This window comes from Dama dama, chromosome 6 (assembly GCF_033118175.1).
Source record: "Dama dama isolate Ldn47 chromosome 6, ASM3311817v1, whole genome shotgun sequence".
Lineage (NCBI taxonomy): Eukaryota > Metazoa > Chordata > Mammalia > Artiodactyla > Cervidae > Dama > Dama dama.
The window spans coordinates 2,262,976-2,290,102 of NC_083686.1; the positions used below are offsets into that span (position 1 = coordinate 2,262,976).

At 54.5% G+C, this 27,127-nt stretch overlaps 1 protein-coding gene across 1 annotated transcript in view; it reads left to right on the forward strand.

The window, feature by feature from the left end:
* Positions 1–27,127, forward strand: part of RGS12 (regulator of G protein signaling 12) — an 89,642-nt gene that overhangs the window by 24,237 nt on the left and 38,278 nt on the right. The window contains exon 3 of the mRNA XM_061145411.1: positions 18,645–18,666. Within this exon, the coding sequence (XP_061001394.1) occupies positions 18,645–18,666 (22 nt within the window). The remainder of the gene's footprint in view (positions 1–18,644; positions 18,667–27,127) is intronic.

A 27,127-nucleotide genomic window follows, 5' to 3' on the forward strand; every position in this document is an offset into this window, starting at 1 on the left:
ACTCTTGCTGCTTTGCTCTTTCAAGGGAAATTCAACTTGGATTTTTGCTTATTTTGGTCTGTCTGTGCTAGCTTTAACTTCTTTATGTAGGAAAATATCTTAGCTATCGCTGAGGTCCTGTTGACTCAGGGGCGCACGCTAGGATCTCTCAGCGCCTTGTCTCCTCCTTGAGGGACTGTTTATGGACACTGGGTGTGGACAGCCCTGCGCGAAACTGCTGCCAACCCTGCCCGGGAGGACTGGCTTCCCGCTGCGAGGGGTGGCAGTCGGGTTCAGAAAGGGTCCCTTGGGCTGCTTTGCCAAGAGTAAACAGGAGGGATGCTGGGGCAGGAAGGGGCCCTTAGGATTACTTTTGGGGCCACGTGGTGGTCCGGGCAAGGGGAGGGCTTGGGGAATGGGGGGCTTGGGCCAGTGGATGGTGAATGATCAGATGTCTCACCTCAGACCACCCCCCTGCCCCCGCCCCCGCGGGGTCACAGCTGAGACCAGGCAGCTGCAGGAAGCCTGCGGAGAGGAGCTGGGGGCGGGCGAGGCTGGTTTCCTGGGCACCTCCCCTGGTGGTCGCCATGGTCACTGTGGACGCCCCGCCTCTGCCTCGGGAAGTCTTGGGCATCCCCGAGGGTGGGTGGTCTGACCTTCGCTGGCCTCCTCCTCCTGGTTCGAGTTAGGGGCCCCGCCTCCTCCGGGAGCGGCGGGAGCCAGGGGCCTCTCTGAGGTTGTCCGCCCTTGTGCTCTTGGCCAAGCCGGACAGCTCCATGCCACTGGCACGTGCCAGGTGTGTTAGGGGCGGTGCTGGACTTCGCGCCCGTCTCTGAGCCCACCCCCATCTGGCGATGGGTCAGCACCACCAGGACGCGGTGGTGGGCGTGTTGGGTGCTCAGAATGCCTTGGTCCCTCGCTCCAGGAGCTCCAGGAGGCCTAGAAGGCTCTGCCACCCAGGGTGCCCCGTGGCACAGGGGTGTTGTGGCCCGACTCTCACCTCTTCTCTTCCTATCTCTGCCCTGTGGGCAGCAGAGGAGGGGCAGACTCACAGCCAAAGGGGAGACAGAGCCCCAGAGAGACACAGGAACCCGGAGGGCACAGCTCCACGTGGACCTGGCGGGGCGGGGCCGCCTTTCGGGCTGAATGTGATAAGAAGACGTGAAGTGACGCCCTGCTTCTTGTGCAGGCTCACTGGGACGTCTGTGCGAGATGGTGAAAATACAGACCAAGTGGGGCTTGGTCTGAGCGGCTGAGCTCCTGGACGCAGAGTTTCCCGACGTCCTGGGAAGTTGTGCCCGTGGGCGGGGCCTGTCCCAGAGGTTGTGCCTGTGGGTGGGGCCTGTCTCAGGAGGTTGTGCCCGTGGGCGGGGCTTGTCCCATAGTCTCTTTTCTTTCTCTGTCCCTGATGGTTGTGGCTAGGCTCTGTCTGGGGGGCCTTTGCAGACTGCTGTCTTCTGCTCCGGCAAGGGGTCGCCGCCTCCCCCAAAATCCTGTGAATTAATGCAGGCAGGGCCCTGGGAAGTCAGCGAGGAGGACAGTCAGGGTCAGAGTCAGGGACTCAGCTGATCCCCATGAAAACCGCAGGGTCACCCCCCAGAACCCTCCCGTGGGTTTCCTCTGCACGTGTGCGGGTGTGTGTGTGTGTGTGTGTGTGTGCTGGAAGGGGAGGCCGGGGAGTGCAAAGATCACCGCGTCCCACTCCTTGTCTCGGCCCTGCCACCAAGGGGGTAAAGGGGACCTCTGCAGGCCAGAGGGCCCCCCCTTTTCTTAAAGACCGGGCCCTACCCAGGAAAGCGTCTGAGGCCCCTCCAGGCCGGCAGGCACCTGAGGCCCTTGTGTCCTGGGGCGGGGCAGCCCTTGCCCTCCCTGCCCCCCAGGCCCCCGCTCCCTGCCCCTCCTCGCTGGCCCTCGTGGCCTCCAGGGTCCTCCCTGAGGCCGAGCGGGTGGCCGTGGCGGCCTTGGCTTGCTCCCCGCTCCCGCTTCCGTGTGTTTATCGTGTGAGAATGGGTCCGAGGAGGCCAGGCCGGAGCCGCCTGTTGTCTGTGAGCTGCCGTCCGGGCCGCGCCCTGCGCTTCTGCAGTAAACACGGCCGGCGTCGTGGAGTCTGGGCACTGGACACTCCCGCTGGCCGCCTGCGCCTCTTCCCCCCAAAGCCGAGCGAGGTGGAGCCCCAGGCCGCCCTCCCCGCCCGCAGCCCTGGGCAGGGTGCCCCCAGGAGCCCCTCGGATGAGGCCCCAGGCGTCCACACGTCCAGAGACGAGCAGGTGCTCTGCAGGGGCCGTCGCTCCTGGACACAGGGCTCTCTCTCTTCCTGCTTCCCTTTTAAGTTAAAACAGGACCTGCCGCGGCTCCCTCACTCTGAGGCCGTGTGGGGTGCTGGGGGCAGACAGAGCCGAAGGTGGAGCGGGGATCGGCCGGGGCCAGGTCTCAGGAGCCCGCTGTTCCCGGGCTGGGCCCCTGCACGCGTGCACGTGGAGCTCATAATAGATCCGTCGGCGGCTGTAATTAAGGCTGCACCCCGCACCACGCGGCTAGAAAACAAATTCTCTGCAGCTGTTGTGCCGACTGAGAAATTGCCCCTATCAGCTGAAGTTTTATTCTTCTGATTTGGGAGAGGAAATACTTTAAAAATGATCTCACGGTGTGATTTATGTAAACGGCTTTTTTTTTTTTTCTTTGTGCGAGACAATTGAGATAGAGCCTGAATCCCGGGCAGACCACAGCTTCCTGCAGTGTCCTGTTGCCATGGGTGACGGAGGGAGCGGATGGAACTTCATCTGAAATGCCTTTAAACTTTCTGACGTGCACAGGCGTGCGGCGGGGCTGGGTGCTGTGTTTTGGAGCTGTGTGCCTGGAGCGGGTAGGAAGTCCTCAGGTCTTAGGATGAGCTCGGAGAAAGGGTTGCCGGAGGAGGCCCGCGTTTTAAATGGCCAGCAGGTAGGCCGCTCCAGATGTTTCTGTCGCTTACAGAATTGTTGGGGAAGCCTGGCATTTCAGCTTTATTTTCAGCCTGGTAGTGAATGGTAGCTTTTAAGTGTAAACTTTGAAAATGTCTTTCTTGTGTCTGCATTGTGGAGCTTGAAGTGTCTCCCATGGAGGTAAAAGCCAGTTCCCGGGACCACAGACCCACACCCCAAGTGGGGCTGGGTTGGGAGGCCCTCACGCCAGTCCCCTCAACCCCTCAGGGGGACACCGCCCGCATCCCAAGTCAGCCTTACAGGGAGCATCGGAGGTCCATCGTCCTCACCATAGCGACTGGAACAGATTTGGAAGATGAGTGAATTTAGATTTCAACTGCATAACTGTATTACAATCGTCTTTTACTTTTTAAATTGCTGTTTTATGTGTTAACATTTGTTTTTCCTTTTTTAAGAGTTGTAGTATAGTTTTCTTTTTCTAAAAAATTGATTTGCAATGAGTTAGTTTTGGGTGTGCAGCCAAGTGACTTGGTTGTATATGTAGTATTTTTATTTTATTTATTTATTTTTTTATATGTAGTATTTTTAAATGGGATGAGCTGGTTCTGCTTCATATACGTGCGCAGGAAACTACTGGCAAACCTGTTTACTGACTGATTAGTGTCTGAGCTTCTAAACGTGAATGTACTGTAAAACGTTTTTAAGGCTTTGAGAGTAGGAATAATATATTTTATCTTCCTCTCTGGCTGCGTCATGTTGATGTAAAGGCAAAAATACGTTTCAATTATTTATAGACGATTGTCCCTAGTTACTGGGGACCGGTTTAAATTCATCCTTTGCTGAGAGTTGTTTCATCTTAGCATGTTCTCCTGACTTCAAATTAGAACCTGTAGAGAAGAGCAGGAGAAACTGCTCACTCAGAGGTGGCTGGTTGGGATGCTGGGTTTAGGAACATGACTGCACTGGCTTTTCAAATAGGAAATAGAAATAGGTCTGCTGGACAGGTCAAGAGTTATGCCTATGAAGGAAGGGCAGGTTTTAATGGATTTTAAAAATACTCCGTCTGTATTTGGAGAACTCCCTGTGCTAATAAATCTCACTTGAGAGGGTGGGGAGCCGCTTTGATGTTTACGGGCGTGCCTGCTGCATGCTGCCTCTGGCCGGCCCCGCAGGAGCAGTCCTGGGCTCGTCTGTCCACTCCTGTCTCTCTGGAACGTGAACTTCGGAAATCCCGTGCGCAGTGCACGTACCGGTTAACCAGTTACTAGTTTGTATTACGTGTAGGCTGCATTTCCATTCCCTTAGTGTATAGAGGCAAGTTTTAGAAAAGGTTGTTTTTTTGAGTGAAAAAAAAAATCACTAGAAATCTGCCTTCTTTGGATTCATTTTGAAATTTTGCAAGTGCTCAACCCAGCAAAGAAGTTGTTCATGGTGGGTGTGAATGAGTCTGGTTGGTGTGGTCCTGTTTTTAAGCAACAAAAAATTGCAGGAAGGTGGTGGGTGGTGAGCAGTCCTGAGGGGCTGGCTGGCTCTGCCCGCGGGTGAGGGGCAGGGGGCAGAAAGTGCTGTGGCCTCCAGCTCAGTCCTCGAGAGAGAAGTCTCGAGGTGGAGGGCAGTGGTCTGTGGTGGCCGTGTGGGAGGGCCCCCTGCCCTTGACGGCTCTGAGCCTCAGACTGTCCGTTGTCACAGCGGGGCTGTCTCGGGCGCTCTGGGGCCCTCAAGGAAAGCCGTGACTGTGAAGGACTGTGTCTCGAAAGTGTCTTTCACCTTGGAGAGGAGGACCTGCAGGCCTTGAGAGGAGGCATCTCCCAGGACCACTTGAGACGCTTTCGGGTTGTGACCCGAGGCTCTCACTGCCGTTGGCCCATTGGTGCCCCCATCTCGTAGGCATGAGGTCCAGCGGAGCAGACTTTGGACTCTAGGACCCGCCCATTTGCCAGTCCCAAGCGATCCACCATATTTCAACCACTGCACGGGGCGCGGGGGGGATGTGCTGGTCCAGCCTCGGGTCAGGAGGATTTATTGCAGGAAGAAAGAGAGCTTAGGTGGGCTTTCTCTGTGGACCCCTCAGAGACCCCTGCCGCGTCTGACCAGCTTGCTGGGTTGGGGCCGTGGCTGTCCGCGCTGTGGCTGGACTGCCGTCCAGCAGGCGGGGACGGAACTCGCCCGGCCTGAGCTGTCGAACCTGAGCCCGCGCCGGGCAGGGCTGTTGAATTCAGGGACCCTGGGTCACCACTGCCACTGGGCAGGTTTCGCACTGGCCCTAGGGTGCAGGAGCAGGCCCCCCTCTCGAGATCTGGGCCCCAAGGCACCGCCTGGGCACTGCCCTCTGTGCCCTGACCCCGCTCTGCTCTCACGGGGCCCGCAGTCAGCATCCTCCGTGCCCGCCGGGCGGAGACGTCCGAGCCCCGGGGGCGCCCACTCGGGTGGCTGGGCCGGGCCGAAGGTCAGTCAGTCCTGGGGGTCCTGGGCATGAAGACAGTTGTGCCACGTCGTGTGGTGGTGGTCTGTGTGAGGGTGGACGTGACGAGCCTGTGTGGCCCTCCCTGGCAGCGTTACTTCTGTGCGCTGGGCTCTGGGCGGCACGTGGAACCAGAAGGCTGCACGTGAGGAGCGGGACCGCCGTCTCCTCCGGGTGGCCCGGGGCCCTTTCTGGGCAGCGCTGGGCAGAGAGCCGGGGCTGAGGGTCAGGGGGCTGCTCCAGTGGGCACCCCGGTGGTCGGGGTGCCCCGGTGGCTCGGGCCCGCCCGCCCCAGGCCTCTTCACCCCGGAGCTGCCCGGGGAGGGACGTCCGTCTGTCTGGACTGGCCGCTTTGCCCCTTGGTCTGTGGGCTGCACAGACAGACGCCTTTACCTTTTAAGGCTCTGGTCGCCGTCGTCCCCGTGAGCGGAAGGCTGAGGCAGGCCGTGGTCTTCCCCTTTCTCCACACCTTCCCTTTTCTCTCTCGGAGGCCGGTCGCCCTGAGCTGGGCTCTCCCCGCGTCACTCTTGTGGGGCCCGCGCTGTCGTGCCTCTGGTCTCCTCGCGTGCCTGCGGGCGGCTCCTTTCTCCCCTCCAGCCCACAGCAGTTCTCTCTGGGCAGACAGGGAGGCCGGGCTCACCTCCTCCGGCAGCTGCATCCCAGCTGCCACCGAGGCCGCGCTTCCCACCCTCCTCTGCAGACCCCGAGACGAGGACGAGCCCCCGCTCCTGCCTCAGGCCCGACTGTGGAGCCCGGAGGTCAGCAGGCCCCTGGGCTTGACCTTCTGAAACCCTCTGAGTCCATCTGAGCTCACACTCCTCGCCTGCCTGCCCTCCTGCCTGGGGCCCTGGGGACCCTAATTCCGTGCCATCCACTTTGGGGCGCCCGCCCCGGATGGTGGGCCCTTAACTTGCTGGGTTGGTTTCCAGCCCTGTCAGGAGTGCCCGGGTGGCAGGTTTGCAGTGGTGGGCGCCCCGTGTCTGGTGGAGCCTGGGCTTGGCTGAGGAAGTGGAAGCTGTCCCAGCAATCCCCCCACTTCCTGCGGCCCTGACCCAGGACCACACCCCCGCCCCATGGCTGGGTCTCGGCCTTCATGAGAAAGCGTGTCGTGAAGCTGGGCCAGGGGGCCTGGGCTCTGGCTCAGTCAGTGGCTGTTGATGCAGAAGGCGCTTCTGGTGCACGGGTCTGTCCGAGGCTATGCCTGGTGCCAGCTCACCCGCCGGGCCAGTGTGTATGCTGGCTTGGGTTGTGGGCGTCCAGCTGTCTGTGGGGACGTGCCCTCTGTGACGCCCACCCTGTCCACGCAGTGGGGGTGCGGGTCTTCCTGCAGCCGGGCCAGCTGGTGGGGAAGGTCTCTGTCTTGATGTAGCAGGAAGGCCAGAGGTTCCTTGTGTAAGGTCAGATGCTGCCCCCAGCCCGCAGTGTTCATGTGGCGCCCGCTTGCCACCTCGTCCGTGTGCCTCTGGACTTTTAAAGGTTTTGTGATGAGTGATCTGGGGCTTTTCCAAGGGCAGGGCAGCAATGCTAGCTGTTAAATTCTTAGGAAAATGCTGTGACTGTGGGTTTTCATTCTCTTGATTTTACTGGGGCTTGAAGAGCTCTTTGGGACACACACACACACACACACAGGAGAGGCTCAGAGCCTGTTCTGAGCTGGGCCCTGTCCTTCTGACCGCAGGCTCCCTGCCCGTCCCCATGCCGCCCTGCGTCCGGCCGCCCCGTCTGTCGCTGGGCAGCGCTGAACACACCCGTGCTTCTGTTGTCGCCCCGGCCTCGGGGTCATGGGGACCCTCTGTGGAGGTCAGGGTTTGAACTGAGCACCTCTTCTTGGCCTGCACGTGAGCGTTTCATGTTGTTCTGTTACGTCTTATCCCATTTTTCCCGCAAACGCTGCTTATGACCCACTGAATTGATTTGACGGCTCCTTAGAGGGTGAAGGAAATGGCAACCCACTCCAGTATTCTTGCCTGGAAAATCACATAGACGGAGGAGCCTGGTAGGCTACAGTCCATGGGGTCGCAAAGAGTCGGACATGACTGAGCGACTTCACTTTCACTTTCAGAGGGAGAAGGAAATGGCAACCCACTCCAGTACTCTTGCCTGGAAAATCCCATGGACGGAGGAGCCTGGTAGTATAGAATCCATGGGGTCTCAAAGAGTCGGACACAACTGAGCAACTAAACTTAAACTTAGAGGGTCGCAGCTGAGTGGGAAGACCCCGGCGCTCGAGGTGCAGAGGGTGGGCGGGCACCTGGGTGGGACCAGCAGAAGGGCCCCCCTGTTCAGTGGCCCTCTGTCCCACCCCTGGGGTCTTCCCAGGGGTCCCCCCACCCCGTGCCCTGCTCTCTTCTGTGGTCTGTCCAGCAGGGAGTCGCCTTAAAACTTAGATGAGCAAACCTTTAAAAGGCGAAATGAATATAAGTTAGATGCAGATTGGATTGCTGAATTCTTAAGGTTTTTTTCCCACTGGAATTGTTTGAATTTCTTTTCTTTTTCTCAAAATGTTTGATACCATTGGGCAAGTTGCAGGCCTTTGCCTCTTATTTAAGAGTCAGAGATGGTTGTTTAATATTTCTTATGCCCAAGGTAGGAAATTTTTTCGTTGGCTCAAAAGTGAAAATGTTTATAACTTTGTATTCCTGTATACTAAGTAATTATGAAATGATATATTCTAATAACTGCTATTGTTCAATGTTACTGACAGAATCAGCCTTGATAAATCAGAATCAGCATTCTTCAGGGAAATCAACTTTCAAAACGTTAATTCAGAATGAAATATCCACGCCTGTGTGTGGTCCAAATGAATGTCCTGCTGGGAATAAATCCCAATCAGTTAGCACTGAACTGTTGGGCTGACCTGAGGAATAGAAATTGTTTGAACTTAAATTACTTATCTAAAATAAATACTTTAAAATTTTTAGAAACAAATATATTTACATTAGTGTAAACTCCAGGCTTGGCAAGCAGCAGACCTTTTTAGAGCTGTTTAGTTATGGTTTGTGTTTAAATCTTAAGTACAGAAAAATGCTCACTTTCTCCGACCTTTTAGCTGGTGGCTTTTTTCTCTTTTTTTTTGTGGCTGCACTTGTTATAAGAATAGCATGCCAACATGGGAATGTGGGAAGAACGCAAGAAGGACAGGCTAGTGAAAACACGTCATTAATACAGATTATGCTGGCTATCAGAACACAGGCATGTGAAGTTTTTTGTTTAAGAATGCCAAGAAATTTGGGGGTGCCTCACTTCAGAAGTGCTGAACTGTTGCAAGCTAGGCTTGAAAAGGGTGATTTGGTCAGAATTGGGTATGTCAGCCCCAAGGCCAATAGAACGATTTGGGGGTTCACTGTTCCCCCAGCTGTTGCGGCAAGTTGCCTGCCCGCACCTCCGCGTCCGCCCCTACATGGAGCTGGCCACCTACCCCCCGCGACAGCGCCCGTCACCTGTGCGGCCCCGTGTCACCCCTTTCAGCCCCAGCTCCGGTTATAATACATTATAATATATAATATATATATACACAGAGCCCCGTGCGCGCGCCGTAGCCTGCTCCTGTGCCTACTTAGGAGGGCCGGGGGTCAGGCGCCGACGAGGGACGCAGGGCCCCTTCCGGGCGTCAGATGGCAGCTCAGGGTGGCCCGGCTGCCCCTTCCCGGTGTGTGCCTGGGGACAGAGCCGGTACCGGACGGCAGGTGGTCTGGTCGGAAGTCCTCACCTGCTTCTCCAGGAGTGTGAGCTGGAGGACGCCGTGGTTTTCCGTCCAGGGGATGGCACGGCGTGTCTCCCTGGTTTTCCGTCTGGTTCGTGTCTGATGGGGGCGCAGACAGTCAGCAGGTTAACAGGTCGTGAGCAGACGGGGGAGATGGCGAGGAGGGCTGTGGCTGCTTCCCGCCGGCCTTCCCGGGGATCCTGTCAGAGCCGGCCCGCGAGCCTGCCTCTCCTCAGGGGCCCTGGGCGGAGGCCAGGGTGGGCAGGCCTGGCAGCGCTGCGGGGGGACCCTCAGTGCGCACACACACACACACACACACACACAACACACACAACAGGCACCACACACACACCACACGCCACACATCACACACACATACACACCACACACCACACACAACAGACACACCACACACACACCAGACACCACACACAACACACCACACACACACACACACACACACACACACCACCACACACACCACACACCACACATCACACCACACACACACACCACACCACACACAACAGACACCACACACAACACACACACCACACACCACACACAACAGACACACCACACACACACCAGACACCACACACAACACACCACACACACACACACACACAATAGACACCACACCACACACACCACACACCACACATCACACCACACACACACACACACACCACACCACACACACCACACACCACACATCACATACACACACACACACCACACCACACACAACAGACACCACACACAACACACACACCACACACACCACACACAACAGACACACCACACACACACGACACACACCACACACCACACATCACATACACACACACACACCACACCACACACAACAGACACCACACATCACATACACACACACACACCACACCACACACAACAGACACCACACACAACACAGCACACACACCACACACCACACACAACAGACACACCACACACACACCAGACACCACACACAACACACCACACACACACACACACACAACAGACACCACACCACACACACCACACACCACACATCACACCACACACACACACACACACACCACACCACACACACCACACACCACACATCACATACACACACACACACCACACCACACACAACAGACACCACACACAACACACACACCACACACACCACACACAACAGACACACCACACACACACCACACACACCACACACCACACATCACATACACACACACACACCACACCACACACAACAGACACCACACATCACATACACACACACACACCACACCACACACAACAGACACCACACACAACACAGCACACACACCACACACCACACACAACAGACACACCACACACACACCAGACACCACACACAACACACCACACACACACACACACACACACACACACCACACCACACACACCACACACCACACATCACACCACACACACACACACACACCACACCACACACACCACACACCACACATCACATACACACACACACACCACACCACACACAACAGACACCACACACAACACACACACCACACACACCACACACAACAGACACCACACACACCACACACACCACACACAACAGACACACCACACACACACCACACACACCACACACCACACATCACATACACACACACACACCACACCACACACAACAGACACCACACATCACATACACACACACACACCACACCACACACAACAGACACCACACACAACACACAACACACCACACACACACACACACACACACCACACCACACACACCACACACCACACATCACATACACACACACACACCACACCACACACAACAGACACCACACACAACACACACACCACACACACCACACACAACAGACACACCACACACACACCAGACACCACACACAACACACCACACACACACACACACACCACACCACACACACCACACACCACACACCACACCACACACACACACCACATCACACACAACAGACACCACACACACCAAACACACCACACACAACAGACACACCACACACACCACATCACACACAACAGACACCACACACAACACACACACCACACACACCACACACAACAGACACACCACACACACACCAGACACCACACACAACACACCACACACACACACACACACACACACACACCACACCACACACACCACACACCACACATCACACCACACACACACACCACACCACACACAACAGACACCACACACAACACAGCACACACACCACACACCACACATAACAGACACCACACACACCACATCACACACAAGACACCACACACACCACACACACCACACACAACAGACACACCACACACACACCACACACACCACACACCACACATCACATATACACACACACACCACACCACACACAACAGACACCACACATCACATACACACACACACACCACACCACACACAGCAGACACCACACACAACACACACACCACACACACCACACACAACAGACACCACACACACACACACACCACACCACACATCACACACACACCACACAACACACACAACAGGCACCACACACACACCACACACACCACACGCCACACATCACATGCACACATACACACCACACCACACACAACAGACACCACACACAACACAGCACACACACCACACACCACACATAACAGACACCACACACACACCATACACACACCACACCACACATCACATACACACACACACACCACACCACACGTAACAGACACCACACATAACACAGCACAAACACCACACACCACACACACACACACACCACACACCACACACACAACAGACACCACACACACACTACACACACACACACACCACACACCACACACATACACACACCACACACCACACACACAACAGACACCACACACAACAAATACCACACACACACACACACACCACACCACACACATACACACACCACACACCACACATCACATACACACACACACAGCACACACACCACACACCACACACACACACCACACACACACAACACAAACAACAGATAACACACACACACCATACACACCACACACACCACACACACACACCACACACCACACACAACAGACACCACACACACACCACACACCACACACACCACACACAACAAATACCACACATCACATACACACACACACCACACACCACACACACAACAGACACCACACACCACCACACACACCACACACCACACATCACATACACACACACACCACACACCACACATCACATACACACACACACACCACACCACACGTAACAGACACCACACACAACACAGCACACACACCACACACCACACACAACAGACACCACACACCACACACCACACACAACAGACACCACACACACACCACACACACCACACACCACACATCACATACACACACACACACCACACCACACGTAACAGACACCACACACAACACAGCACACACACCACACACCACACACAACAGACACCACACACCACACACCACACACAACAGACACCACACACACACCACACACACCACACACCACACATCACATACACACACACACACACACCACACCACACGTAACAGACACCACACACAACACAGCACACACAACAGACACCACACACACACACCACACCACACACAACAGACACACCACACACCACACCACACACCACACAACAGACACACCACACACAACAGACACCACACACACACCACACACACCACACACCACACATCACACACACACACACACACCACACATCACATACACACCACACAACACACACAACAGATACCACACACACACCACACCACACACCACACCACACACACCACACACCACACACAACAGACACACCACACACACAACAGACACCACACACACCACACCACACACACACACACACACCACATCACACATAACAGACACCACACACAACACAGCACACACACCACACACCACACACACACACACACACACCACATCACACACAACAGACACCACACACACCACACACCACACACAACAGACACACCACACACCACACCACACACCACACATCACATACACACACACACACCACACCACACATAAGACACCACACACAACACAGCACACACACCACACACACACACACACACACCACACCACACATAAGACACCACACACAACACAGCACACACACCACACACACACACACACACACACCACATCACACACAACAGACACCACACACCACACCACACACACCACACATCACACATCACATACACACACACACACACACCACACATAACAGACACCACACACCACACCACACACACCACACACCACACACACACACACACACACACCACATCACACACAACAGACACCACACATAACAGACACCACACCACACACCATACATCACATACACACACACACACACACCACACATAACAGACACCACACACAACACAGCACACACACCACACACCACACACACACACACACACACACCACATCACACACAACAGACACCAGACACAACACACACACCACACACCACACACAACAGACACACCACACACACAACAGACACCACACACACACCACACACACCACACATCACACACACACCACACAACACACACAACAGATACCACACACACGCCACACGCCACACATCACATACACACACACACACACACACCACACACAACAGACACCACACACACACCACACACACCACACATCACACACAAATACCACACACACACCACACACACACACCACACCACACACATACACATACCACACACCACACATCACATACACACACACACAGCACACCACACATAACAGACACCACACATAACACAGCACAAACACCACACACCACACACACACACACACCACACACCACACACACAACAGACACCACACACACACCACACACACACACACACACCACACACCACACACATACACACACCACACACCACACACACAACAGACACCACACACAACAAATACCACACACACACACACACACACCACACCACACACATACACACACCACACACCACACATCACATACACACACACACAGCACACACACCACACACCACACACACACACCACACACACACAACACAAACAACAGATAACACACACACACCATACACACCACACACACCACACACCACACACACACACCACACACCACACACAACAGACACCACACACACACCACACACCACACACACCACACACAACAAATACCACACACACACCACACACACACACACCACACCACACACATACACACGCCACACACCACACACACAACAGACACCACACACCACCACACACACCACACACCACACATCACATACACACACACACCACACACCACACATCACATACACACACACACACCACACCACACGTAACAGACACCACACACAACACAGCACACACACCACACACCACACACAACAGACACCACACACCACACACCACACACAACAGACACCACACACACACCACACACACCACACACCACACATCACATACACACACACACACCACACACACACACACCACACCACACACATACACACACCACACACCACACACACAACAGACACCACACACCACACCACACACACCACACACCACACATCACATACACACACACACCACACACCACACATCACATACACACACACACACACACACCACATAACACACAAGACACCACACACCACACACACACACACACACCACACACACGCCACACATCACACACACCACACACACACACCACATCACACACAACAGACACCACACACCACACAGACACACACCACACACACGCCACACATCACACACACCACACACACACACCACATCACACACAACAGACACCACACACCACACAGACACACACCACACACATGCCACACATCACACACACCACACACACACACCACATCACACACAACAGACACCACACACCACACAGACACACACCACACACACGCCACACATCACACACACCACACACACACACCACATCACACACAACAGACACCACACACCACACAGACACACACCACACACACGCCACACATCACACACACCACACACACACACCACATCACACACAACAGACACCACACACTACACAGACACACACCACACACAAGCCACACACCACACACACCACACACACCACACACACGCCACACACAACACACACACCACACACCACACACACACATACCACACACACACAGAACACACACATACCACACACACACCTCACACCACAAATATACACACACACCACACACACACACCACACACACACACCACACACACACTACACATATACCACACACACCACACACACGCCACACACACACCATACACACACACACCACACACCACACACACCACACACCACACACACCACACACACCACACACACACAGACACCACAACACACACACACACACACACACACACACACACACACAAGGCCCACCAGCTGTGACTCCTCAGGTGCCAAGAGCTTGGAAGTCCTCTCGGCACAGTTGCCCAAAGTTCAGAAAGGGAAGGAAGTACGTCATCTGAAGCTGTGGCTTACAGATTCTGAGCCCCTCCTGGAAAATACTGAACAACTGAGGTTTGGACCAGGATGCGTCTTCCTGGTGGGCGTCCTGGAGCAGTCCCGGGATGGGGTGGGGGTGGGCCCGAGGCACGGGGCGCACGTCCTCCGAGCAGCTTCGCCCGTGGCCGGGCTGCTCCTCTCAGCCCCCTCTGCGCTGCTGTCAGGGCATTTCTTTCAGGTCGGTCTTTCAGTTCCCAGATTTTCTCTTCTGTCCCCGATCTCTGGTAACCTCTCTACGGAGTACCTCTCTGCAATTTCAACAATTGTAGATTTCATTGTCAATCATCCTATAGGATTATTTTTAAATCTACCACCCTGCTTCTCCCATTTTTATTGAAACCTTTGTGTCCTCACAACTTCATAGTCATTTGACATCTGCATTAGACCTCTCCAGTATCTGAGATTCTGTGCCTTGCTGTTTCTGCTGGTTCTTTCTCAGGGGGGTTTCCCCTGGGCTTGGAGGATTTTTGAGCTCATCTCTAGGTGGGCTCATGCTCTTGGAACTCCTGTGGGCCTTGCAGGGCCGCTTCTTCCCAGAAGGTTTGTGTTTGTGTCTGTGGAGCTGGGCTCTTCACCCCGGGAGCGTCCAAGTGAGGGGACGCACCCCTCAGCCCTGTGGCCCTCTGTCCCCTCCCCGCTCCTCCCTCGGGGCCCCTTGCTTCCTTTCGAGCAGTGTTGTGTTAGAAAGCAGGTTTGTTTCTGTGCTGGCTTCACAGTGTTTCTGTAAATCAAAAGCTGCTCTAAGACATGTTTGGGGACCTTTACCTGGATCTGCTCACCCTGCTCCAGAGGGCCCCCCACCGGAGCCTCTGCAGCCGTGAGCCCGCCCTGCTGGCCCTGTCCCCGCTGCCCAGCCGGCCAGCCTCCCCATGGGCAGCCTGCGCTCACCGGCCACCTTCTCGGCCTCAGGGACACGCCTCTCTCCGGGATCTTGAGTTTCAGTGCATCTGGGGGATGTGTGTATACATTTTTTGCTGCATTTTGTCTAGTCTGCTAAAGCCTGAGGCTTCAGTTTTAGTTGTGACCATACAGGGAGTGAACCACGTCCTTCACATTGATGGATTTTGCGTTTTCTGACTTGCTTTTCAGAAGTTATTATTGATGGTATTTCTGCTTTTGGGTATGGCCTTGCAGAGTTTCCTCTCACAATCTCAAGGAGTGATTTGCCTTCGATATTATTGAATTTTCCCAGGATCATAGGTGACTTGTGGTGAACATGGGTAGGAGGACAGCATCCGTGAGCCCTCGTCCACCCTGGGGCGGGGACCCCCCTGCTTCTCCAGCGAGAACAGATCCTGCTGTGCGGGGGCTGCAGGCTCCCTGGGGTCTGCTCTTTGCTGCCTGCCTGGCAAGGTGAAGCTTTAAAAGCTGGATCCACCGTAGCCTGTGCTTTTACTGTTGAAAAATATCTTGATAAGGTACCAGGATGCAGTAGCAGAGTGTTTGTGACCCAGGACACTCAAGATGGTGTGAAGCCGTGATGAACCCAATCCTAGGGCAGGATCCTAGAGGACAGCCCCCTGGGGGAGGAGGGCGGCTCACTGGGCTGGGCAGGGGTGAGCCCCAGGAGGTGAGGGCCCCCATCTTCCAGGTCGGGGATGGGGGGCACTGGATTGTGGACAGGGAGGCCAAACAGTGTATAGGGTGTGCAGTTGATATGGATCACTCTTTTCACAATTTGGCCACAGACACCTGCTTTTGCCCCTGGGTCGGGAGGCTGTCCGTGGAAGCATTGGTTTGGCACCTCCTCCCCACCTGTTTGCTCTTGGCCTTGGGGGTCTTGAGATGTGACCCCAGCTGACTGGGGAGGCCCTGGACCTGGGAAGGGGCTCCCCATCACTCTTCATGCCCTGCTTTCTGGTCTCCCCTCGCTCTGCAGAGAGGAAGGCGTGCAAGGCCCGGGGCTTCTGCAGCGGGCTTCTTCTCAGGGCACGACTCGGGGGCCAAGATGCTTGGGATGCTGGCTGCCCTAAGGCCTGTGGGCCCTGTGTGGCTGCCTTGGGGCCCTGGCTGCCTCTGGCCCACCGGGCTGTGCCTGGGCTGTGACTAAGACTCGTCACAGAGGTGCTGAACCCACTCCCTTCCTGCGGGGAGGCTCCCTGGTGTCTGTGCTGCCTCCCCAGGCCCCTTCCCCTCTCCTGACTTCTCTGAAGCCCCTCCCTCCACAGCCCCAGGGCCCCTCCCTAGATCGCAGCCTCAGAACTGCGTCCTCAGGAGGACTTGCTCAGTCATCCCATCAAAGAATTTGCTCAATTGCTTGGAGCTCTCGGGACCCTGCCTATTGTCCCAGGACCTCCCTCCACCGCCTCCTCCCTCCAGGCCTGGCTTGTCCCCACCTGCCTGCCCAGGGTGGCTGGCTCAGAGGTCCAGGCTGGCTGCAGGCCGGCCCCCCTCAGCCACCACCACCGAGGCGGATCTACTCCTGGGTGGGCCTGGGTTGAAAGTGTGGAGCAGGACTGCCATGTGCCCCAGGCCACGCCTCGCCCTGGATGGATGGAGGGCAGGCCTGCCTCCTGGACTCGGGTGTGGCTGGCAGACTCAAGCCCAGGCTGGTCAGCCCGACCTCTAAGGCTGCTCAGAGGCTATTACGAAGCCTGCGGTGTGGGGCGTGACGGTATCTGTTCTCCAGGGAGGAAGGGGACGGTCGCCCGGCCCGCGTCCTGGCCCGGGGGCGGGGCAGGGCTCACCCAGGAAGCGGAGGGCCACGCCCCAGGAGGCGGCATGCCCGGGCACCTGCTCCCAGAACGGGCTTGGCCAGAGGCTGACTTCGCCCCTCACGTGGACGTGCTGTCTTCTGACCGGTCATGAGGCCCAGTTAACTCATGTCTCTCTCTCTTTTCTTTCAGTCCGCAACTGTGTCCGACGGTGGTAAGTCACAATTTCTAATGTCTATTTTTTTATTATTTTTAACGAAGTTTTCAAATGTGGAGTGTATGTGCTGTTGACTCACACTGACGTTGTCTTCTCGGCATTTCCACCTCTGCGGGGTGGGGGGTGGTTCCTCCGGGCCCGCTGGGGGGCCGTCACCCCCGGCCCACGACCATGTTTGGGAAGCAGTCTGTTGATGCGCTGTCGTGACAGCGTCTGGGCTCGTCCCCACGTATCCCGTGGGGGCAAGTAAAGGCCTGCCACCCGCGCGGCAGAGCAGCTTCTCGACCAGCGAGCCAGGCTTCAGAGCGCTCGCCAGACTGGGGTGGCTCTGGAAGTTCGGCGAGACGCTCAGTGGCTGAATTTCCGTTTCTTAGGAAAAGTTCAGTAGATGATTGGAACCTGTGGGGCAAAGAGGAAAAAGCTTTCTTTCTGCCTTTAAGTGATTCCGTTCAGGGGATTCTTTTACTAGGACTGACCTGAAAGGAGGTGGCCAGAGACTTCCTGTTTCACTTAAGTGACTCCTCTGATGTAACCCTTATCCCTTGGGCTCAGTGAGTTCTTAAAAACTCTCCAGGCTGACTTGGAGGGTTTCTCCCGAAGGTTCCTTGTTCCTTACAGCACTCGTAAAAGCCCTTATGCTAACAGGTTTGTTTCTTTTTACGTGTTTTAACGACTCTATTCTGTCTGTTGACCGTTGAATCTTACAGTTTGTCAAAACGTATCAGCATTTTATTTTCATTGATGTGCTAACCAGAGGGGCCAAGAAGTGCCAGAGCTGGGGGGTCCTGGGGTCAGGGTTACCCTCTTTATTGTGAGCTGAAGAGAAACCAAGTTTTCTGGGTTTCTGTTGTCCAATGACTGCTGACTTCAGTCGCAGGCCTTAGAAAGGGAGGCTGGTGGGAGGAAGGCGGGTGGGCGCAGAGCCACCACGGAGAGCCACCAGTCACCCTCTGCCCATCGGGGTCCGTCCAGCCGTGGGAAGTATGAGCAACGCGCTGAAACCTGAAGCTGAGACCAGATGGGTCCTAAAGGTTGTGTTCGCAAATTTATTTTTCTAGTAAAAGAAATTATGTTAACCTGTCTTATGTACAGTGATAATCTTGTCATTTAATCACCTTAAGCTAGGAATGGGAAAAACTTCCTTAATGAAAGGAAATAGGACCTGTAACCAAACCCAGGATAACAGTGAGTGGTTTTTACAGTATTCTGTTCACGTTAGCCTTTCTCCCGTGTGCTCATTTAGCTTTCCAGGTGGAAGCCATGCATTTCTGCAGAAAACTTATTTGTTTGAGAAGTTTATTTAATATGTTCAATTTAATCATACATGTTAAGCTTTATTCATCTGTTAAATTTTCTTCTGTCAGCAGCAGATGCAGGAACCCCATACCGTTTTATTATATATTGCATTTTACAATTTTTGGAAAGCTAAACTTCCCCAGTGTGGAAGCCCCAGACTCACGGCCCCGTGTCCTCTGTAAGGAAGTGGGGTCCCGGCTGGTGGCAGCGGCTCCCCGCCCTGCGGGGGCTTCCTTTCCCACTGTCATTCTCTCCGTACCCCAGGCCCAGTGCCACTCGGGGCGGCCCCCGCTTCATGAGCCCCTCTGTGGAGAGCAGGGCGGGGGCAAGGTCACTGTTTCATGAGCACGCCTTTAGTTTCAGGGGCTGCAGGTGACAGACAAGTGCATGTGTTCTGATGAGTTATTCCCCACTTCTATTATTTTCCACTTTTAGTTTCTTTTCTGATCATAAATAAGGAGAGAAAGTGATCTCATTTATTTGGCATGTTAGTCCTAGGAGGTATGTATTATTAAATATATTCTGCCATCTTTGCAGGTAAAAGCAGCCGGCAGAAGAGGGCCCCACAGACAGCGAGTTAGGGGGCTGGGGTCAGGCTCTGGGGTCTCCCTCTCTCACCTGAGTGTCCTGGCCCCCCCCGGACCCTCCGCTTCCTGACACCTGCTTCCTGGGGTCGCCTTTCCCCATGCGGTCGGGGGCTGGTGAGAGGATCCAGGTGGGAGCTTGGAACGTGTCTCCACACAGAGACATCTCCCATTCATGCCGAGCAGGAGATTCCGGCTCCGGGACCTGGAGCTTCAGGAACACACAGTTGCCGTGGGAAATACATCCTCCGCTGACTCAGGAGCCAGCTTTGGGGAGCGGCCTTCCCACAGGCTGGAATGGTCCCCACCTAGTCACCCCGTCTGCTGTGGGTGACTAATAAGTCAGCACTTAATATTTTGTGATCAGTTAACCTTGTCGGTGAGATCATTGGACTTACCTGGTGGACTCATTTCACACGTTAAGTTTTACTGTGTCTGTTCTTGCCATATAGTTAGTTTTGTGGCTTTATTTTAAGGAGGTTGGACAATGCTATGTTTGCAGTTTTTGTCAACCAGAAATGTGTCTTCACTTTCTCAGGAGAGGGGCCCAAAGCCCGAGACCACCCTGTAAGGAGGGTTAGAGGTCAGTCTCTGTGGAGGGCAGACCAGGACCTGGGTTGAGTCAAGGAGGCAGATTCTGCCTCAAGAGCAGGAAGAACATTCTAGCACTTGAGAGAGGTTTAAAAATGCAAAGATCTGTCTTGTGGCGAATCATCCAAACGTGTATTCACACTGCCGCCCCCAGCTTTGGGACAGAGGCCCCAGCAGCTGAACAGGCAGAAGCTTGCGAGGAGGTGTGAGGCCTTCCCGCGTTGCGGGGAGGGAGCCTAGCAGCCCTTGGACCTGGGCTTTGGCACAAGGTAGCCTTGTTGTAGTAGAAGTTTATTCTCCTGTTTTCTTCTTTCTTTTCCTACTTTGGACTGAGCAGCTTTGCCAGGATGCCCCTCCCACCCCTCTCCCACGTCCTGGAAGGGCCGGACTGTCCCTGCCATCCCTGGACCTGCCTCTTAAGGCTGGGCAGTTGGGGGCTTTCGGGAGCTTTTGCGTGGATGCGCCCATCTGCAGGCACAGGTCGGCTGTGACCCTGGCTCCTGGGGACACGTCCACACGGCGTGTCTTCTCTGGCTGCTGCGGAGACGCCGGCCTGACCTTTCCGACCTCCAGGCACACTGGTCCCAGGCTCTCCCCACCTTTCTCTGTCTCTGCAGCCTGGCGCCCCCCACTTCCTTCCCCCGTTCAGCCCTCCTCACCGCTGACCTGGGTGCTGCCCTCCGGGTGGGCAGGCTTCCTCCCCAGGCCTCCACTGGGCGCTCAGACACATGGGGGCTTCGGTGGCCCCACACAGCACCGTCTGCTGCCAGTGTCTCCCCAGCCGGGGGCAGCCCCCCAGAGCGCTGTGCTGACCACCCAGCCCTTGCTTGAGGGTCAGCCCGGCTTCAGCCCCTTCTGACACTGCTGACGAGGTCCTGACGTTCTGATGGTTTGTCGGTGTCACTGTTTGCTCCCTCCACCTGGGGATGGAGACCTCTGTGCGGTGGGGTCAGGGCTGTCCTCGGCCCCCAGCTCAGCAGTCACAGGAGGTGTCTGTCGAGTGAACGTGGCGTGAAGGTGTTTACCGTGTGGCAGCCGCAGCCAGGGCCTGGGGGCTCAGTAAGACCTGCGCTAGGCTGTTAGGGTGGTGGCCTTCTTAGTAACATCCTCTTAAAGAACCAGGCAAACTTGGTAGAATCCATTCTGTAAATGCAGCAGCAGACGTGTCCACTGGACTCGCGGGGTGTAGCCCACCCTCTGGTGATGTTCCGGCTTCCAAGCGGGGGACCCGAGCAGCCAGCTTCCATGGGGACACCTGTAGTTTCCTTTGTCTTTCTCCAGAAGCCACAGTTTACCACCTCTGATTAACGGACAAATAGTTTCAATGAAGATTGTAAGCTCCCTGCCATAAACAAATCAGCAGTACTTTGTAACATTTCTGCTTACTGTTCTAACAGAAACTGGGCCTTTAGAAATCAGAAATAGTACCTGAGGCCAAAGATGTGCGTCCTCTAATTCTTGTTTGTTTTCTGAATGGAGACATTCTTTGAGTTTGTGTGTACCCTCTGTCCTGCTCTTCTCCATCTGCTTCTTTCCAATGGACCTCAGCTTTGGTGAAACATGGGGAGTGAGGAAGGGGCTGGCAGGTTAGAAGAGGCTGAGAAGGCCGCACATCGGGGCTCTGTGTCCCCTGCAGCCGAGGAGCCTGGCCGCCCAGCCCGGGGTGTCGCCCAGCGAGGGGCGCCAGTGTTGGCTCCGTGAGCTGGGCCTGGCCTGAGCCGGCGCGGTCCTGGGGCTCAGGTGCGGGGAGGGGCTGGGGCCTGGGGGCAGCATGTGCAGGTTCGTTCCTTTGTAACTGGTGGTGGAGCATAGTGTTAGCTGGTTAGGACCACTGGTGGTTGTGGTCCGTGTGGAGTGCGGCTGAGTGTGTCGGGTTAAGCCGACAGTACTTTCAGTGACCAGGATCCTGTCGTAAACCTGGGCTGTGAGATGCTCTCAGAGAAGCAGGCTGTGGGTGAGCCCAGCGCCCTGCCTCCTGCTCCGTGCCCGCCCGTGCGTGTCATCCTGACTCACCCTTGATCCCAGCAGCCTCTTCCTGTACAAGGCTTTCTTTTCCCTTTTAAAGGTGGTTTTATTTTGCTTCTTTTCCAGCTTTATTGGGGTATAGTTGATAAAAAATTGTGGCTTAGGTATATGATGTGAGATGTTGATATACACACACATGGCAGAATCACCGCAGTGAGGCTCATTAGCACCCTTGCTACCGCACACGGTACCTGTGTGTGACGCGGGCCCACGGAGGCCGACCGTCTTTGCAGACAAGTGTACAAAACGCCGCGGTTAATTGTAGCCACTATGCGGCAGGTCCTCCTCTCACAGCTGAAACTCTGATCCCTCGACCTGCGTCTCCCACCTCCCCCGCCCCCAGCCCCTGGCCACCACCGTCCTGCCCCCTACTTAATGAATTTGAGTGTTGTAGTTTCCACACAGACAGGAGAGCGTGCAGTATTCATCCTTCTGTGTCGGGGCTGTATTTTAGCATGTCCTCCAGAGTCGTCTATGCTGTTGCACAGGCAGGAGTCCCTTCTCTTTTAAGACTGAATAACGTTCCTTTAATGGAGTATTGGAATAGGATATTATATAATGCCGTAATTTCCTCATCCATTCATCTGTGGCACTGAAGTTGTTTCTGTATCTTGACTATTGTGAGTAATGTTGCAGTGAATGTGGTGATATAGATATCTTTTGAGATTCTGTTTCATTCGGGTGAATACCCAGGGATGGAATTTCTGGATCATATAGTCGTTCTAGTTTTAATTTTTTTGAGGAGCTTACATGCTGTTTTCCACAGCAGCTGCACCCATGTCCGTTCCCACCAGCCTTGCAGGACAAGTGCCTTCAGCACTTGTCTCTTGTCTGCCCGATAGCAGACACGGCTGCCCACTAATGGGCGTGAGGTGCCGCCTCGATGTGGTTTGGTTTGCATTTCCTCGAGATTACTGATGTTGAGCGTCTCTTCATGTGCGTGTCGGCCATTTGTATGTCTTGTTTGTCAAAGTATATGTTCAACTCAGGTTTTTTGCTCATTTTTAACCTGATTATTTGGGTTTTTGTTATTGAATTGTATGAGTTCCTTGTGTATTTTGGATGCTAATCTTTCTTCAGATAGGTTTGCAAACCTTCAGAAGGAATCCTGACCACACTACCACCATGAAGCAGTTCAGACCCTCAGCTTTTTTGTTGTTGTTCCCCACTCCAGGCCAGTTTCTAAGAGCCTGAGAGTGTTGTGTTCCCTTTTGCTTCTTTCGGAAAGCATGTCAACTGTATTCAAAGGCAATTCTGTTGTAGACGGTTTTTTCTGTGTCATTAGTTTGATTTTTCAGACACACCTTGCCTCTTTTTTAACTTTTTAGTCATTTTGCAATAATGTTGATTTTGCCCTCACTTTGTTTCATCATCTCTGCATTTTCCCCTTTCTCTCATAGAGCATATTTTTCCCTTTCTCTCGTTCAGTTGCTAAGCTGTGTCTGACCCTTTGTAACCCCTGGACTGCAGCTCACCAGGCTCTCCTGTCCTTCACTATCTCCCAGAGTTTACTCAAATTCATGTCCATCGAGTAGGTGATGCCATCCAACCACCTCATCCTCTGTCATCCCCTTCTCCTCCTGTCCTCAATCTTTCCCTGCATCAGGGTCTTTCCCATGAGTTGGCTCTTCATATCAGGTAGCTAAAGTATTAGAGCTTCAGCTTCAGCATCAATCCTTCCAATGAATATTCAGGACTGACTTCCTTTAGGATTGGCTTGTTTGATCTCCTTGCAGTCCAAGGGGCTCTCCAGAGTCTTCTCCAACACCACAGTTCAAAAGCATCAGTTCTTTGGTGCTCAGCCTTCTTTATGGTCGAGCTCTCACATCCATACATGACTATGGGAAAAACCATAGCTTTGACGAGACAGAATTTTGTTGACAAAAATTGATGTCTCTCCTTTTTAATATGTTATCTTTTTAATACACTGTCCTCCCTTCTATTTGCATGAAGTGATGGGACTGGATGCCATGTTCTTAGTTTTTTGAATGTTACGTTTTAAGCCAGTTTTATCACTTTCCTCTTTCACCCTCTTCAAGAGGCTCTTTAGTTCCTCTTTCTGCCATTAAAGTGATATCATCTACATATCTGAGGTTATTGATATTTCTCCCAGAAATCTTGATTCTAGCTTGTGATTCATCCATCCCAGCATTTTGCATGATGTACTTGGCATAGAAGTTAAATAAGCAGGGTGACAATAAACAGCCTTGTCATACTCCTTTCCCAATTTTGAGCCAGTCCATTGATCCATGTTCAGTTCTAACTGTTGCTTCTTGACCCACATATAGGTTTCTCAGGAGACAGGTAAGGTGGTCTGGTGTTCCTGTCTCTTTAAAAGTTTCTAAAGCTCTTTAGGCTATGTTTTCTTCCAGACCAGACTTCGTGTTTGCTTTTTGCATATTATATACCTTCCTTTATCTATTGGCTCACCCATCCATCTATCCCTCTACTTACGCATCCATCCGTCCATCCACTTACTCATCCATCAATCTGTCCACTTACCCATCCATCCATCCATCCATCCACTTATCCATCCATCCATTCACCCATCCATCCACTTATTCTTCCCTCCCTCCCTCCACCCATCCATCCACTTACCCATCCATCCAGTTATCCACTCATTCATCCACCCACTTATTCATCCCTCCATCCATTGTTCATCCACTTACCCATATATCCATCCATCCACTCATCCACCCGCCCACTGACCCACCCACCCGTCCATTACTCGTCTGTCAGCCCACCCCCGCATCCATGGATGTGAGTAGGTCCCCCGCCCCGTCACCGTGCTTTCTGGCACAGAGATTCTTGAGCCCAGAGAGCACAGGGCTGAGCTCCCGTCTTTCCTGCCTCAGCCAACACCCTCTGCACCAGCCGGCTTTACGCACGAGGGTGTGTCCTTGACTTTCCCCATCGTCCCTGTTCACCTGCCTTGATTGGAATGCTTAGGATTTTGTTGGTGCAACTTGCTTCCCCAGGACACCTGCCCACCTCAGGGGTGGGTCAGACATAGAGCCTGTCAAAACCTTCTTATGTTTTACCTTTTCTTGGCTTTTCCCCCTTTTCTCTCTTTTTTTTTTTCTCTTTTTCTTGTTTGAGGCTAATGGCCTCAGACCGTGCCCTCCGTGTTGGTTGTTTTGCTAGGTCGGTGGCTGCTCTGTAGCCCCTCCGCTCCGGCCCTCTGGTGCTGCCGCCGGGAAGCAGTCTGGCACTTCCTTAGGTGCCCCCACTCACCGGGGGGGCTGCCGGCTGCTGCTTTGTTGGGTCTTGTCTTGAAATGACCTTCAGTAGGAAGCGAAAGAGGACAGTGGGTGGGCATGAGCGGTGCTTCCGTTCCTCCTGTCCTCCCGCTCCTCCAGGAGCTGCGTGGTGTGTCCCAGGCTGGCAGAGCACGTTCAGGGCCCAGGTCCTCTCCCAAGAGCTTGTACACGCCAGGCTGCGGCTGCACCCCGCTCAGGGGCCCGGCTGCCCGGCCCTGTCTGCCAGGGTTCTGCCCCCTCCATGACCTGCTGGACACCCAGGGAACCGTGCTGAGCAGAATCTGGGTCAGATCCGACCAGGGGTCTCCGTGCCCCACCTCCAGGGTGGGGGTGCTTCCCGCCACCCGCCCAAGTCCGGCCCCCAGCCCTCCAGCCGGCCCGCCTGCGCTTACATTCACAGCAGACTGTGGTCTCCAGAAGGGGCTCGTTGTTTCAGGTGTTGGGGTAGAGGGCCATTCCTTTAACAGCATCCCGTGTGAGAACCTAAGTCAACGCACAGAGAAGCTCCTCTTGCCTTCGGTCATTCGCTGGGAAGAGCCGACTCCCTCGGCAGCCCCTTGGTGGGCCGCCTGTCCCCCAGCCCAGTGACACCGCGTGCAGCGGGGCCCCGCCTGGAGGGAAGCGCTCAGGCTGGAGTCTCTGTCTGTGTCTGCGTCTTCACTCCGGGCACCTCCTCCCCTGCCTTTTGGGTGGCGGGCAGCA